The sequence below is a fragment of the Sapajus apella genome, unplaced genomic scaffold (genome assembly GCF_009761245.1).
Source record: "Sapajus apella isolate SASKATOON/1434 unplaced genomic scaffold, GSC_monkey_1.0 scaffold19, whole genome shotgun sequence".
Taxonomy (NCBI): Eukaryota; Metazoa; Chordata; class Mammalia; order Primates; family Cebidae; genus Sapajus; species Sapajus apella.
The window spans coordinates 15,016,615-15,034,225 of NW_022436959.1; the positions used below are offsets into that span (position 1 = coordinate 15,016,615).

General features: G+C 39.8%; 1 protein-coding gene across 2 annotated transcripts in view; it reads left to right on the forward strand.

Annotated features, from left to right (window-relative positions):
- Positions 1–17,611, forward strand: part of RAPGEF5 (Rap guanine nucleotide exchange factor 5) — a 249,102-nt gene that overhangs the window by 219,422 nt on the left and 12,069 nt on the right. For both annotated transcript variants that reach the window (XM_032287013.1, XM_032287012.1), the window contains exons 19-24: positions 1,053–1,175; positions 2,836–3,014; positions 7,825–7,915; positions 10,931–10,981; positions 11,784–11,871; positions 17,206–17,270. In XM_032287013.1, the coding sequence (XP_032142904.1) occupies positions 1,053–1,175; positions 2,836–3,014; positions 7,825–7,915; positions 10,931–10,981; positions 11,784–11,871; positions 17,206–17,270 (597 nt within the window). The remainder of the gene's footprint in view (positions 1–1,052; positions 1,176–2,835; positions 3,015–7,824; positions 7,916–10,930; positions 10,982–11,783; positions 11,872–17,205; positions 17,271–17,611) is intronic.

The following is a 17,611-nucleotide window of genomic DNA, read 5'->3' on the forward strand; positions in this document are numbered from 1 at the left end:
CCCTACACTGGGGATACAGAGACAAAGTGAACCTTGACCTGCTGCTGAGAGGACTGAGTCTGTGGGAAAGCTCTGTGAAGATCTTCAGTCATTAGATTTAAAAAAAAAAAAATATAGGAAATCTACTTATCAATGTAAATCTTCTAAAATGCAAATAATTTATTTTTTAGTTTAGAAATATGGATTAATATTTGGCACCTGGAATATCCCCTTTATCCTACTATGTCATTTATTTTTCAAGGTTCCTTCTTTTTGTTTTAAAGTTATTATTCAAATCTAACCCTTCAAATGGGAGAATTTATATTTTCATTAGAAAACATCAACTATTTTGGAAAGATGCCAATTAATGTTTTAAATAACTTTAGTGGTGAAATAGAGTTAAAGTTGTGATGACATCTAATAACTTTAGGCCATATCTTAAGGAAATACTGTTACCAGCCTCATAGTGGTTAGGCCCTATTTACATAGGGAAAGCAGTTGATACTGAAAATAATCTACCATGGGATATAAATGAAATAATTTTTATTTTTTATTTCATGTTAAATTTTTTTCACTTACCATGGGCATTTTAGTAAAATGTGTAAATGTGTGTCTGGAATGAGACTTGTTAAACATAGTTCCTGTTAAAGCCATGTCTGTCTTTATTGAAGTGACATTTCTTTTGTTTGTTTTTATACTAACCCTGCTGGCACATTAATTCTTGCCAGAAGCCAAAGTGATTTCGGGGCTTTCGCTTTCATTATGCTGTCTGCCAGGGCAGTGTTTTATAATCAGATTTGTGCGTGTGTGTGTGCGCGCGTGGGGGCGGGGGAGAGGGATGGAGGAGGAGTGGGTGAACTCACTGAAGTATCATTGATCACGTTGTACTATTTCCAAGACCATTTCCTAAATTGCCTGTAACTCACTGAAGGTGAACAGACCAGAGAAAATACTAAGTGCGCTCAGAAAGGATTACTTTGCTAATGTGGGCTTCTAGTGATTTCCTACAGTCAGCCAATGCCGTGTGAAACATTTGGGAATTCCTGAGGATCTTTTTGCTTCTGTTGGTTTAGAACCCGTTTGCAGAAAATGAGGAATCACAGCAAAGGTCGATGAGGATTTTGGGAATGAACACTTGGGATCTTGCTCTGGAATTAATGAATTTTGATTGGAGTCTATTCAATTCAATTCACGAGGTAAGTGAGGGGTGAAAAGATAAAATACAAATGCTGTTTTAACTATGAATTCTTTGTGAAGAATATCTATGCGTGTGTTGATAATATTATGCTAGAATAACATGGTCCAAAAGATATTTGGGGACTTTAAATATATTGAAAGACTGACTCAATTCTTAAAAAATTAGAATATGTGAGCATGCTTTTATTTGCTTCTAGTGTGATCATATGCTTGTGTAATGTATAAATATGCTATATTTTGTACATATAAATACATATATATATTTGGAGATAAGGCTCTAATGGGGTTGATGAACTATTTTACCTCTGATATTGATAGATTTATTTTTTCCATGAAGTTTATGATAGTTGTATAAGAATCATATTCATATTTATGTATGTACACACACTTATCCATCTTTTTACTTAAGAACATTCTATAAATTTAGACTACATTATAAGACTTTGAGTACTTTACTGAAAATTTTGGATATATTCAAGTTTTTATGTCTATCAGTTTTTCACTTGAGGACAGATTATAACATTTTTGAAACAATAGATTGGGAGCAAAATGCTACTGACGATTCACGAGTACATTTGGCCAGAGGAAACGCTCACAGGAATCAAGAGATGAAAAATGTTAGAGCCCCCTGCAACCATATGTTGCATTTGCTTTGCCATGTAGTGAAATTTTTTATTCTAAAGTGGCCTGTCCTTCTGAAGAAGGAACCTCACACCCAATTTAGAGATCCAGATGTCCTCATATTTACTCATTAAACAGATTTCAATATTATGATCAGAATGTGAGCAAGTAGTGAATTCGTTCATGCTAAATGGCTTGTGTCTTTGGAAATGTTAGTAGACTAGGATATACCCCTGCTTATGCAGCAAAAGAATGTAGATTGCCTCTGTAAAATTCACACACACACACACACACACAAATGCGCACACTTACTTAAAAGCAAATCTCTTCTATTCCTTTGCACATGATCAGTCTATGTAAATAGTTACTGGTCTTGTTTGCTTTTGTACATTATTAGACCTTGCCTTAATCTCATTCTCTTTCCATTTATGGTTTGACAATGTTTTATATCATTGTTTTTCAAAGAGCAGGTACTCAGACCAACATCATCAGTGGGTCTTGGGCATTTGTTAAACATGCAGATTTCCAGCCCCTCCACACACCTACAGGATCAGAAGTTCTAGGGATAGGATCTAGCAGTCTGTGCTTCAGCAGTCCTCCAGGTGATCCTGATTCACACTAAAATTTGAGGACCATTGTCTTAGAGAACAGACCTGTGAGGGTCTGATGTGCACCTTAACAAATACTGGTAGTACTAGCATTCATTTTCACTTGAAATTTTCAACATGACAAGTTTGGGAAATTAGGGGATTCCATTTATCCTATGATTTAAACTTTAGGATATCTTAGATTTTTATATAGAGATGTATTCTTTATATTCTGAAAAATCACTTACATAGTTCTAGGTGAACATTATTGAATGAGGCACCTCTGAAACTAAATCACTTTGAATTTAATGTGTTACTGTTCGCCATATTATCTGTTTGCCTATTAATAATATGGGAGGGACTACCTGAATTAGCTCTTAAATGTGACCGAGTTTTGTGTCAACTGTACTTTGCTATAAATAAACCCTAGCATGAATACATTTTCTTTCAGCAAGAGCTGATCTACTTCACATTCAGCAGACAGGGAAGTGGGGAACACACTGCAAACCTCAGCCTTCTGCTCCAGAGATGCAATGAAGTCCAGCTCTGGGTGGCCACAGAGATTCTGCTCTGCAGCCAGCTGGGCAAGCGAGTGCAGCTGGTGAAAAAATTCATCAAAATTGCGGCTCAGTAAGTTTCTAGTGTGAGAAGTGCCATTCCTCTAGTCTCCTTTAGAGACTACATTGTTTTTCTTTCTTTTTTCCTTAGGATGATAAGGGTTGGGATGTAAACGTGTAATACGAAGTTAAATGACCAAATGGCTGAAAAGGTCCATTTTTGAATATTTATATCTTTGCATTTCAAGTATTTATACCTTAAAGTAAATGTCAAAGTATCAAACATAAGCACTTTGCTCTCTGCCTCTGCACTAATAAAGCAGGCAGTACACACATCCTTCATCCTGCAGCTGAACTGCAATGTGCCTGGGTGAGCTACAGGAGGCTAGAAAAAAAGGGATGATGTGCGGAAGTGAGAATCATTCACCCCACCCCCTGAGCCTCACTCCTGGGTGCACCCCATGCTCCAGCCACTCATCTTTCCCACGAGTACCATCTTCCAAGCATGAACACTTGTTGGCTTTGCCAAGAATGGCCGCTTGCACCCAGCGAGTTGTTGCCATTCTTCAAGACCTCAGTCAAATATTACTTCCTTCCTGAAGCTACCCCTGATTTTCAAATGCAGAGGTACTACTTCCGCTCTGCACACATATACATTTTACCTTCTAAAATCATATAATATTTATTAAATTTATCTGTTTATATAGGATTTCTTCACTAGGCTGTGTTTGCTTTCAAAGAACAGGGACTATTTCTTATCAATCATTTTACTTGGGTGGGTAGTACAGAACTTGGGCAAATAGCAGTGACTCAGAAAATTTTGAATGAAATTTTAGTCACTTGCTAGGAGCATCCTCTTAAAATATCAGAGTCATGTCAAGAGTCTGTTCTTTGGACCGCTCCCCAGCAGAAGCAGGGAGCATGTATCAAAATCTTCCTCAACTCTTTTTGCTTCCCAGCCTTAAGATTGTATTTCTCCTTTGTCTTCCAAAGTAGTTTTTATATCAGTTTTCAAGTACATGTCAATATTGATCACTCATATGTACAGATGTATACAAGGTAGTGTGGGGAAATCAGACTGAGTCTACACACAGTTCCTGCCTTTGTGAGGCTTGCAGTGTATCAGTGGGCATTTCTATACCTCAGCTGGCTCCTCTGCAAAGTAGAATGGGGAAATGCCCTAGAAGATCTCATTCTGTTGAGGGCTTTAGAGGAGGGAGAGCTCATACCCCAAGGGTGTAGAAAGTAGGATCAGGAAAACATTGAAGGAAGTTACCTTTGAATCTATTTGAATTCTTGGGGAGGGTGTGACAGGTAGGAATTCAAAAGAGCACACTCTTTGTGGGAGGCCAACTCAGCTGAGGCAATGAAGCAGAGCCTGTGGTCAGAGAAGGTAACATCTTCTGATTAAGAGTGGAGGGGGATGTATATAGAAGTTGTGGGAGAATGATCTGTAAAGACAGGTGGGATCAGTTGCAAAAGATCTTGAATTTCAGATTGAAGAGTTTGAACTGAATTGAGAAAGGAGAAGGGAGTTTTTAAAAGTTTTTAGGCAGAAGACTGACAGGATCAGAGATGTCCGTCAGGAAGGTTGGTCTGAAACTAGCACATTGAACTGTAGCAAAGGGAGCCCAGGAGCAAGATAATTTTTCTTAGCCAAGAGACCATGAAGGATCCTGACCTGGTATTTGGTGTGACTGGGCGTGGAAGGATAGATAACATGATATTCCTAAATCTTATAATCTTATTGGACTGCTTTTATGGTAAATGCTTTTTTTTTTTTTTTTTTGTCATTGTGTTCCAAAATGGCTTGTGAAATTCCTGAAGGTGAGGCTCTTTTGGGTAAAAAGCTTTCTTGTAAATGCTAGTCACTTGGATAAATGGAAAATTAATGTTCCAAGGAGTAAAAATGACACCACCCAGCTCAGTTCCCACTATAAGATTGTCTGTCCTCAGGGAAATGAAATATATTCACGTCTTCTCCATATGGCCACATTCTCTTGAATTTTTATGGTGATGGTCTCTATCCCTAGCCCAGTGGATAGAATTCAACAGAAACATAGAGTTAAATTCCTTATAATCACGCTAGTAGGAATAACCAAGGGAAAATAGTAATTTCCACAATCATGAAGTGTTTTTCCTGCCTAAGGCATCCTATTTGCATATTCATGTTTCCCCTCCTTCTCACCATCCCCATCCCCCACCTCAGTGTATTGAGTGGATTTTATTTTCTCACACAAAGACAAAAGGAGTGTTTGCTGAACTGGAATGTTTAGTGTTAGACAGTCTGTTCTTATCATGGAATGAATGACCCCTATTAACAGAGGATTTCAGCCTGGAATGGTATCTAATATTTGCACTGTGTCAATTTGTCTTCTCCAGAAATTGTGCCTGTATTAATTCCTTTTTTTTCTTAACAGATTTAGATGTTAGTTATATGTGTGTTTTTTTCCCTTAAAATGTGACTAAAAAGGACAGCTGTATGTACCAGGAAAATTGTTCATTAGGAGCTAATAGATAAAAAGATGGGAATTCTAAGATTTCACATAGATTAATGAAGCTGAATAAAAAGTAGAATAATAGTCATCTTTATAATGAATAATGATAATTCCATTTCCCTAGAAGTTTGTTTTCTACTTCAGCAAATGCTGTTTAAAAGGCTTGCTGTGTACTAGGCACCTGGGTGATGGACAGAATATAAAAAGATTAGACATATACTCCATCCTTAAGAGACCTACTATTTATCAGGGATTGCATAACCAGTGGGGCCTCCATCATATCATAGGTGCAGGGACCCGGGGTAAGAGAGACTTCCAACCGAAGAGCTTCCAGCAGAGTGATGGAGCAGTTTTTATTGACCACAAGAGCCTCTGCAGGGGAGCCTGGTATTTCAAAACATCAACTCAGGAGATGTCACTAACTCAAGTCTGTTCTGGCTGGTGGGAACATTCAGGGTGTAAAGTGTCAGAAAAAGTAAAATGAGGCAAGTGAACAGCAGGAGGAAGAGGAGTCACCATGTGAAAGCAGTGACTCTCAAACGCAAGTAGGTTTCCCAATCACAGACTGTGAGGTATCTTGTTTTAGTTTATTCATGGACTGTACCAAGCAGGGTCTACCCAGGAGAAAGTTGGCAAAAAAAATAAATAAATAAAATAAGGGCTCACTTAAATGAAGGTACAGGGCCTCACACTTACCAAGGAACTGCTAGCAGAGCCAAAAGCCGGACAAGAGGACCATGAGAGGAACAGATCGTGCCCATTGGAGGCTCAGCAGCAAGGTGCCTATGAGACACGTGTCCACCACAGATACCTTCGGCACGAGGTGTGGAGGCAGCACGGCCTCTCCAGGTTCCACTGTTCTTGGGATTGGAGCTTCTAGAATGCCCCCAGGCCTGAGCTTTCCTGGCTTGGAGCCTGGTACAGCTGGACTCAGGCAGTACCTAATCTGTGAGGCTGGCTCTCGGGCGGGCCAGTTTAGGCAGGTCCTGCCAGAGCACGGCTTCTGTGAGTCTTCCTACTCACTCCACAGCTGAGGTCATTCTCCTAATTCTGAACTAGACAATCTCATACACTGTGTGTACAACTGGGAATCAGTATAGCTTTGGGGGACAGCAGCTTGTAGTATGTATCGAGAACCTTTAACGTCTTCACAGCTTTTGACCAATCATGGAATGACTGGAAGTCTAACTTAATGGGGGAAAAAAATTATAAATACAGTAAAAAGTTGTATGTGTAAGAAATTTATTGCAGCATTCTGTATAACAGGGAAAATTGAAAATTATTGTCCACATTAGAGGAATAAATTATATAATATGCTCTTGATAAATATATTACATCACTGTTAATGATGATAGTAAATAATCCATAGTCTATAACATAACATGGTATTTAACCGAAAAAACAGGCCACGGACTTACACGGTTCCTAAATTCCATATGAGACATTGGTGGAGAGCTCATGAAGGAATGGCATCTGAGAGAAGCTAGACAAACATCACGAGGTCCCTGGTACATACTCTGCTTACTGTTAAGTACTTCATATTTTTTCATAGTAAACTTTCAAGGTAGGGTAATTTTTTTACTTTGTTTTAAAGCCCTACCTCAGAGAAGTTGTTTTCTAATGCTCTCCAGATAAAGGAGTGCCTGGAATTCACAGGCTATTGTGGTTGCCCTGAAAGCCGAGCTCCCTCTGCCATTCCAAGCTTTCTTAGCTAGCTTTGGAAATTAGTGGAATGTTGACCAGTTAAGTCTCTGGGCATGATTGATGTTATGCAGAGTAGATGGCCTCATGAAGTGAATGGAGCTCAGCATGATCTCATTTTGCATTTCATTTCCTTGTTTAAGTGAAAAATGTGGAACAGTATTCCCATTAATATATGCCATATTTAAAATATATGCATAATATAGTAGCTATTTTGTTAGTAGGAAAGAAAAGTGTCTAAATGTAATGGGAAGGAGAGCTTAGACCTGTGAGGTGAGAAGGGCTTGTCTGTCAAAAAATGAAAAAAAGCATTTTGATGAAGGAATCAGGACTAGTGAGCTGTTAAAAGGAGGGTGCAGGATATACAAAGAAACATGAATTTAAAAGAGTGCTCAGTTGAAATTGTAAATGCACACAACATAGGTTTAAAAAGGAGGAATCTTGTGAAATGTCAGGAGGGTGTCAGGAGCACAGATCTTTTCCTTTAGGTAAGGGTGAGCTGTGGTGTTTGGAATCATTTCTTTGGCATTTAGAGACAGCTGAGGGGCAGTAAGGGATACATAGGCTGTAGAGCAGAATTCCTGAGCTCTGTGGCCTAGGAGAGTCTTTTCAGCTTTATCTTTTGTGATCATCTCGGGAAAGAATGTTTTCTCAAAGTGTCCTCTACTCCCTTTTATTTTATAGCTGCAAAGCCCAGAGAAACCTGAATTCTTTCTTTGCCATCGTGATGGGTCTCAATACTGCTTCTGTCAGTCGACTGTCGCAGACCTGGGAGGTGAGCCTTCGAGTCCCATGGTGGGGGGGCAAAAAAATGGAAATAAAGTAATTTACATGGACTAAATGAGATGAGTACAACCAAACTAAAAACGTTTAAAAGTTGTGTGTCAAGGTGGTGGGTATGTTTTTGATCAAATGGTCTTTAAACGGTTGTATAATGTGTCCGAACTAGATAAAAATGGTAACGTGCTCCCCAGCTAGAATCAGTCTTCCCCTCTTTGCCGCCTGATAGTGTGGTTCCCATCCAGGCTGGTCCCCGAAGTCTCCCTGCCTGACGATGTGTGCTCAGAAGTGCGTTTGCTGTGATGCTAATGAGTTTGAGCTTCAGAGCCTCTCACGTGCAGAACTGCTGGCAGTGTGTCCACATGGAGGATATATATTTTTGTAAAATTTGTGAAAGCAAAGTAATTTTGTATTCTTTTTCTTAAAGAGGATCCACAAAACATTCTCAAGTTTCAGGCCTCCCACATACTGGCTCTGCACTCCGAAGGCTGTTTGGATTCTGAGCTGCAGAGGCCCACTCAAGTTCGCACAAGGTCTGATGCGTGGACTGCGACATTCATGTGGGAAGACCTGAAACTGGGAAGCCCTAAACTTAGGCAGACACAGGCGGAGGACTCGGCTCCTCTCATGGCCGCATCACCTTCCTTCCTTGGGCTGCTGTTTCCTTCGCTCCTTTCCTTCCCAACTGGCTACCTCCCTATCAACCATTTCTCCCCTCATCATTGCTCTTTAAGCTTCATGCCTCTGCCTTTGGCCTGCGTGTGCTCACTGCCATCTCCTCAGTCTCCCTCACAGTCCTCTCACATTTAGTTCCTATCACTGACTGTGTTGTTCTCTTCATGGTTCCCAACTCAAACTCCTACAAGAGAAAGGCTGATAGGCCAGCTCTCTTTTTCTCAGCATAGGTCTCTGGGCAACCTGTGGATTCGCTTTCTTTCAGTCAGGGGTCATACCCTGATGGAATGCTCTGTGCTGACCCAAGGGTCAGAGTCAGTGTTCCTTAAAGGGGCCCAGAAGAAAAGAAACGAAAGCCCTCCCTGCTCTGGTTAAGCAAACAAGACCTTCACACACAAAGCCAGATGAAAGAGATGGGGATAGATGGCACAGTTCATTAGAGTAGGAGGAAAACAAATGGCTGGCAAGGGTCAGTGGGGGACGAATTTGAATTAAACCTTGAGTGAAACTGATTTGGAAAAATCGAGAGAAGAAGTAACTCAATTAGATTTAACCAGCTTATGTTTAATCTGCGCATTGACTGCCTGCTACATGCAGGGCGCTGCATCAGTGCCATGGCAGACAGGAGATGACCGCGTGAGAACTGAGTATGCCTGTGATGACAGAAGTCTTGCACCAGGGCAGAGCAAGTGGAGGGATTCATTCTGCCTCCCGGTAGCTGAGAAAACTCAAATGAGAAGCTTCAAGCTGCAGGGGCTTCGAGGTCGAGCTGGGAGTTACTGGAGTGTGGGGATGGGCATCTCATGCAGAGGTGACCACAGGATCTCCAGGTCTGGTGACTAGATGAATGGAAAGTGATCACACTATTCCAAATAGATAATACAGGGAAAGAAGTAGATTTAAAGAAATAGATCAGAGGGCAGCAAAGTGCTTTAGTAAAGGGCCAGCGAGTAAAAATGTTTAGGCTGTGCAGGCTCCATGGTCTCTGTGGCAGCTGCTCAACTCTGCCATTGGAGTGAAAGAGCGGCTGTAGTATGTGTGTGGATGAAGGGGTGTAGCAGCAATCCAATAAAACTTGACCTACTAAAGGTAGCTTATGCCTAGATTTGGTCTGCAGCTGACATTGGACATGTTGAATTTGAGGTGTCACTGGGACATTTATGAGGGATGTCCCACAGACTAAGGTAGGCAGCTCAGAAGAAAGATTGAAATCAGTTGCAAATACCTCCATATTGTATCTTCTTATTTAATTTATCCTCCGTTCATTAGGGTGCGTGCGTGCGTGCGTGCGTGCGTGTGTGTGTGTGTGTGTGTGTGTAGTTTCCAAACAGATTGAACTACCTGTTTGCTGTGAGAAACTGAGTCCAGATTCAAAATTATCACATGGAAAAAAATCTCTAAATAATTGTAAAGCCTATTTATTGTAGGAGTTGCCTCACTGTTTTGATTCCTTTTAGAGACAGAAAATCACAGAAATGTCTTCTTAAAATTTGTATTTAGTGTTAATAGCTGGCATTTGTTAAGCACCAGCCAAGGACTGTGTACTTTTCATGGAGTGGTCTCTACATCCTCAGCTGAAGAAACAGATCTGAGAGTTTGCTGACTCACACCAAACCACATAGCTAGAAAGGGCAGAGTCAGAGTTCAAATTCAGGCTACCTTTAAATATGTGCTGTTTACCACAAAAGATTACTAAGTCAATATTGAAAGCCACCCAATATTTTATTTAGCCCTGTTAAAGGCAGGCCGGAACATTCCAGGCCCTTCTTCCTTAGGCCTGAATTTTTATCTGGGAGCATGGCCTGTGTTTCCATCCCTGTCACTTTGCCTGCCACCTGTTGTGAGCTCTGCAATTCAGTGATTCCACTCATTTAAGTGGAGGCTTCGCCACTTAAGGTCTTCCTGGCCATTCACTATTTAGCCCGATGCTGTGAAATAAAATTACATCATTTATACTAAAAATGTCAGCCAACATAATTATTTCCCACTCAGGAAGACTATTAAGAAGATGAGAGCATTTGTCAAAGGTAGGGTATGGAACTGAAATCTAAGTTTTTATTAAATGACCACCAATATGTGGAATGTCTAACCAGCCAGATTCCTGAATCATGGGGCTGTTATTTTAAGCTCTTTTAAGCAACATTCCTAAGAAAGATCACATTAAAGAGATGATGAAAATTGCGTAATGAGAAGCAATCAGGGTAGAACAGATGATAGAGGTATTTATGTTCAGAAGTGTGACACAGATAAACAATGTAATGAAAACTCCCTTCGATGCCTCTGAAAATAATCAGCTTCTGTGACCTTCTGTTTTTTGTTTGTGTTTGTTTTTTAGAAAATCCCTGGGAAGTTTAAGAAACTTTTCTCTGAACTTGAAAGTTTAACAGTAAGTAGTTGAGCCGAAGTGGACTTATTCTTCAAAATAATTCCTAGGGTATAGTTTCTTTCTGGATTTCAATGGTTGGTATTTGTACTCTACTGTGTCATGTAGCCTAGACTGGTTTACTTGTACATGAAACTGTAGCTTTGCTTCTTACGGAGAGAAGGAAGTTGACAGTTAATGCTTCTTCCTCTCCTTCTAAAAGGGTAGTGAAGATAATCCTTTTAGCCTGATTTTTCAGAAGGCAGGTTTTTAAGTATAGTCCATTTCAAAGCCTGCAAAATTAATCAGTATCAATTTAGCATGCAATTAGTGTCTTATGCATTATTCTTTTTCCCTTTTCTCCTTTTCACAATTTCTTAGATTGAGATTTTTAAGAATTATAGCTTCTTTTTAGAATACAATAAAACAGTATCCTCTTGTCTTCTCTGCATTGTCTGTGCATTACAAGGACAGATTTTCTTGGTAGTGTAACAAAAGACTTTGGGTTAACTCATGATATAAATTCTGCAGAGGAAACTGCACTTAAAGAACCTTTTGAGGGAAATAATAGGGCAATCAAAAGATGTCTCTCATCTGCGGTCATTTCCCCTTATTGTAAACCAATAACTTGAGTTTCATTCATTGCCTAGATTTCCTGCCCTAATTTAGTGAGTTTATTCTCCTAGGAAACCTTTATCTACTTTGTTGTTAGGAGGATTCTCTCTATATCTAAGTCATATTCAAAGTATATAGCAAAAGTGGATTTAGAATTGTTTCTATAGCACACTGATTTCTCTTTCTCTTTGTAATCTGCTTGGTTTGGCAGGATCCTTCCCTAAATCACAAAGCCTACAGAGATGCATTCAAAAAGATGAAGCCACCAAAAATCCCTTTCATGCCCTTATTGCTTAAAGGTAATGATTTTCTATCTTTTATGCCATGTAATTTCATCTTCCAGAAATTTCTTACTCTATTGAGGCAAAAAAAGGGACTCTCAAGTTTGTCTCTTTACAGTTATTTTGACATTCAGACCTAATTATGTTTCCCTGTGATTGTTTTTCAAATGGCCAATTTTTTTTTTTTTTTTTTTTGAGACAGTGTCTCACTCTGTTGCCCAGGCTGGAGTGCAGTGGCGAGAACTTGGCTCACTGCAACCTCTACTTGTGCTTAAGCAGACGCCAAAGAATTTTCGCTTGACTCACAAAACTTGGCACTGGAAATGTTTGTGTTTTTCTTTTACTCTGCTTTAAGCCCTGTATCATTTTTCTTTGGGCCAACAGTCCACTGAATCCAACCAAGAATAAGGCTGGCATAAAGAACCCAAATGGTGATCAATCGTGTTCTGTTTTTGCAACTTAAACTTAAGAGACACAGCCCACAATTTGCTGTTGTATTAGAAGTGCCTTTGGTCAACACAAGCCAGACAGCCTTTGAAAATTGTTGACCAAGAGTATAGTTCCTTTTTTCTAGAGTGGAATCTAGTTGGGAAAGTATTTGATAGCTGCAAGTTAGACCACTGACCACTTTCAACTAAGCACCAAATAATTCATCATGAAACATGTTAGTTAAATTTATTGATGAGACCTCCGTGATCTCTCTTTCAAACTGAGGGGATTAATAAAAGGAAACTCTTTTTAATCTGGTGTACACCCCTGACATTCAGTGTAAATTTTTACCTGTATGCTTTCCAGGGAAAGGGGGTTTGGGCATTGTCCTTGGCCATATTTTGATTCCTTCAAGGGGTTTTGTAGGAATACTCTTTGATCCAGCCACTTCTCTTCGGAGGCTTGTAATTTCTGGTGAGCCAGGCCCCGATGGCTGGACCCGTACAGTGCTTCTGGAAATGAGCTGTGTGGGAACTGGATTCCTGGTTGGCCTGGCCATCCTCATTCCCCACTTCCTCCCATTGCCACCATCCCCCACACCCCTCACCCACCCAATAAAGCTGGCATTTTCTCTTCAGCATCTCTCAAGAACAGCCAGAGCTTGGAGAATTATTGTGAGTTGCTGTACATCCTGCAGCTACTCATTGAGTCTTCCTTCATCAAATATGAAGCAAGAATCTCTGTGAAACAAGAATATAACATTAGGACAATGGAGACAGATATGCACAGATGCTTCATCAAGCTGAAAAGATTCTCTTAAATACAAGTGCGTGAAATAAAGAGAATCTGCGGTGCCCAAATAATAATTTATAAGTTTATTTGATTCTTCAGACTTATTGCTTTTAAAAGAAGGGTGTTTAGGTCTATGCTTTTTATTTGCGGAATAAAACACCTACAATTAGTGGGTGGGAGGTGGCAGGTGGGAAGTAACACTTAGGATCATTTAGACACAAATAAAGACAATAGAAAGTAGGACAGATGTAGGAAAGGAAATCATTTGTATAAAGAAAAAATTTTGAAATAATACATACTTTTAAGGAAATGAGAAATTAGTTGACAATGTTCCTTTAACTTAATTAGACGGGAACAGAGCCTTCTGCCACATATTTGTGGTTTTCCCCAAAAAATATTTAATGCAGTCAAGTGTCTCACACTTAACATTTTAGCTTGAATGCAATTTTCTGCTCTACTGAGTTTATCGAGACCTCTGTTGGCAGCAAGACAAATTTCCCCTTTTCTACTGAAAACACATTTACCTATTTCAAAAAGAAATAAACAGCTTTTCATTTATTTATTAGAAGCTTCCTTGAGTTTAAATAAGCACTTAGTTTTCCTTTATCTTAATTTTTTGTCATTATAAAAATATATAGTATTAGTGCTTCATTGTACTTAAAGTTACTGTTTTTGTCTGAAATAATTTCCAAGGCAAATATGATGAAAATATAAAAAAATATATATCATGCCTAAGATAAGACATTTTGGCAAAAATATATAACATTAATTCTTAGGCTTTTTTAATCATATAATTATTTTTAAAATTGCAATGAACTATTTTAGAGCAAGCAACTTAATTTCTAATGAAAGCTCTTCTTCCTCCCTCTCTTGTGTCTCTTACGTTGAGTAGCTTTTGATTAGAAAAGTGGGACCAAATTGAACTCCTTGGTGTTGAGGAAGGATTAGACCTGCTGTGTTGCATTTTTTGAAAGTCAGTTTCCAAGTAGCCTGCAGATGATCAAGTTAGTGAATTACCTGAGGATCCTTCCAGCCATCAGTCTTCCTCTTTCTTATTTGCATTTCTTGCCTTTTGATGTACTTTCCCCTTACTGTGGTGGGAAATCGTGGTCAGAAAGAGATGAGTGGGAAACACTAAGTGCTGGGGAGAAGACCCAGCTGAGCTAAGGGTCTAAGCAGTTGTATATCGTGCACTATTTTTGGAAATGGAGTGAATCACCTAGTTGTTTGAGGATAAACTGGGGTCTCTGTGGTAGGTTTCATGTATGTGTCTTAGAGTGGAGTTTACTGTTGCAGATTTGTGCCTCTGAAGGAAATGAATATTGGGACTCTTAGATGTTTCTTCCTCCTCTTCCACTTGCCATCTCTTCAAAGTGTCTTTTTATCGAGCAGTTGTATTTCAGGAGATGTTTGGGGTGTGTTCAGGTGTCTCCAGGTGGCAATCGCTCATTTCTCATACACCAAAACTGCTTCTTGTCCCATGACTTAAATTCTGACATCCGCCGGGCACGGTGGCTCAAGCCTGTAATCCCAGCACTTTGGGAGGCCGAGGCGGGTGGATCACGAGGTCAAGAGATCGAGACCATCCTGGTCAACATGGTGAAACCCCGTCTCTACTAAATATACAAAAAATTAGCTGGGCATGGTGGCACGTGCCTGTAATCCCAGCTACTCAGGAGGCTGAGGCAGGAGAATTGCCTGAACCCAGGAGGCGGAGGTTGCGGTGAGCCGAGATCGTGCCATTGCACTCCAGCCTGGGTAACAAGAGCGAAACTCCGTCTCAAAAAAAAAAAAAAAAAAAAAATTCTGACGTCCTAGTTTTTTTCTGCTCAGCCACTCATTTGTTTCTCTCTGGCATGCCTTCCGTGTCATGCACCTGCCATTCAACTGCATCAAAATCTGCAGCCAGTTGAACTCTTCTCTTTCTTCCAAGCTGCAGCCCCTTCCAGCCTTTCTCCCCTCCCACCTGGCCAGCACCCTCAGAACTGTCCCTGCCTTATCCTTTGACAGTACCAGCCTGACAGGCCCTGGCCCCTCAGCATAGCTGCCACCCGCTCTGCTGATAGCTAAGAGAGAGAGGAAGTACCCAGGAAGAAGAGAGATTGAAGGCAGGAGGGACTGCCTGGAGGGAGTGAAGGGGGAAGCACACTTTCAGCATTGCAGGGAAAGCTGATGTGTTGTAAATTGAGCAGGTTGACTGCACCTGGCAGCAAGGAAAGTCAGAGCCCTTTCCACTTGAGGTGCCTGGAGGGGCACAATGGTGACGGGGAGCCAGCCTCCCTGGGTTTGAATCCTGTCTCTGCCACTTATAGCTGTGAGCATGGGTTGGCCATAGACGTCCTCAGTGCCTTAGTTTCTTCACGGGGTTACCTCCTAGAATTTACCTGATGAGTTAATGCAGCCAAAGCACTTAGAGCCGTGTCTAACGCTGTTAATAAACGTAAGCTGTCATTATTGTCACCGCCTTCCTCATCATCCCTAGGAAGAGGGGTGAGGGTCAGGTGAGGGATAAACCTGTAACACAGGGGAAATGGACCAAGCCACTCTGAGAAGGTGTTTGGACTCTGGAATTCTCAGAGAGTTAGTAAAGGCCAGGCCTTTGGGTGATGTTTAATGAAGACAGAGTGTGTGCACAGATTTGCATTTGCTATACAGAAAAGGTAAAACCTAACTCTGTTGCCTTCTCCTTTCTGAATAGCATGTCACAGAATGAAAGCTTGTAATTATTTTCTGAAAGCCAAGTTTCAAAAGATAATAAAATAACCAGAGAGTTTGTCAGGAGACTGTGTAATTAGCTGTGAATCGTTTTCCTACGAGGCCATCAGTTTACAAGCAAAAAAAAGAAAAAAAGAAAAAAGAAAGAAAGCAGCTTCTGAAAACATTTCATTCCACATGGGAAGCTGTGTGTAGGGAGCCTTGGGGAAAGGGCTGCCTCAGTGTGTGCTGTAACTACGTAACTAGTGTCACCTCCTGGTGACAGTAAAAGTTTTGTGGCCTGGTGTTTTAGTGGCATATTTTAGGAGCACCTATCTCATAATTACTCCTTAGGGACCAGCAGAATAAAAGTCTTGACTAAAAGCAAACACATTCCTTTTCTATTTATAGGCATTTTTAGGACATTCTTTTTCCCTCTTTTCTGTCAGGTTACTTTTACAAGATTTTTGAAGGCTGTTTTTATTTGGTTGGTTCTCCATGTCTGTAATATAATGTGATTATTTACACATGCTTTAAAATATAGTATATTTATTTTTGTGATGTTTGTCTGTGAGGATTCCCCGATGCTCAGTCATCACCTCTGATCTGATTGTGACTAAGTCATCCACTCTCAGAGCTTCAGTTGCTACTCTTATTTAATGTAACTAATTTCCAAAACTATATGTCGTGGGGAGGCACTCTTTTGTTTACTGCAGCCAACAGGAGATATTTAATGAATATCTTCAGTTACTTTAAATGCAGTGAGCCTTAAACCAAATTTAACTTTCTCTTCCTTTGGAAATGCACTTTCATTCTACTTCTTTTATTTTCGTCAGTGATGGTTGCTTTCTGCTAGTCAAACGGGGCCAGAAATCTTGCTATTTTCAAGCCTGCCTCTTTCCTCACTTACTCCTGGTACACAATCAGACGTCAGCTTTGGGAACCAAAAGTTTAAATTTAAACATCTAAATCTAAATCTTAACTAGTTGTTTTAAGTAAAGCAGGTTCCATTAACTTTTTCAGGGATTTGTAAAAAGCAAACACATAATTACTAAAACCTTGTTGTTTCTGGGTATTCAGTCCTTTTCTGCTCAGTCTTTGGACCTAAAAACATAATGGAACAATTAAGTTATAGACCAGCTTTAGTTTTTATTAAGCAGATTGAGGTCAAACACTTGGTTATGAGTGCTAAATATATACTTTCAGTAAGGTTACACTGTTTTTACACACACACACACACACACACACACACACACACATTATGCAGTTTTACATCAAATAACATATAAATCCAATTTCAAATTGCCTCTCCAAGTGCAGGGAAAGATCCATAATGTTTAAGAAAAATGAGTAAGTTGCATTGTACCTAGACCTCTTCGGCCCTAACTCAAAATCCATTCCTAATGATACATACATCTTTTTGTTTTTAATTTTCAGATGTGACATTTATTCATGAAGGGAATAAAACTTTTTTGGATAATCTTGTCAATTTTGAAAAGCTGGTACGTAAATTTCATTACTTTTTTCTTTTTTACAGTAAAGGAAACGTATGCTTTTCTTTCCTGCTCTAGGAAACAAATAATTTAAGTACTCTTCTCCTTTGGATGCATGGTGAATTCAAGGAACTTATTTGCTGCATGTTGTACGTTGCCAACAAAATGTATTCCAATTAACAACAAGTATGTTAGCAAGGTTTTTGTGAACCAAATATGAAAATCTGCTTTTTGTTTTTAAAAATAGAACATCATAAGATGAAGAATTGAGTGTATATTGTCGAACCAGAGCTAAACTACAAGGTTGCTGTCAGGAGGAATCCGCACTCAGGAGATTAAGTTTTAGTGCT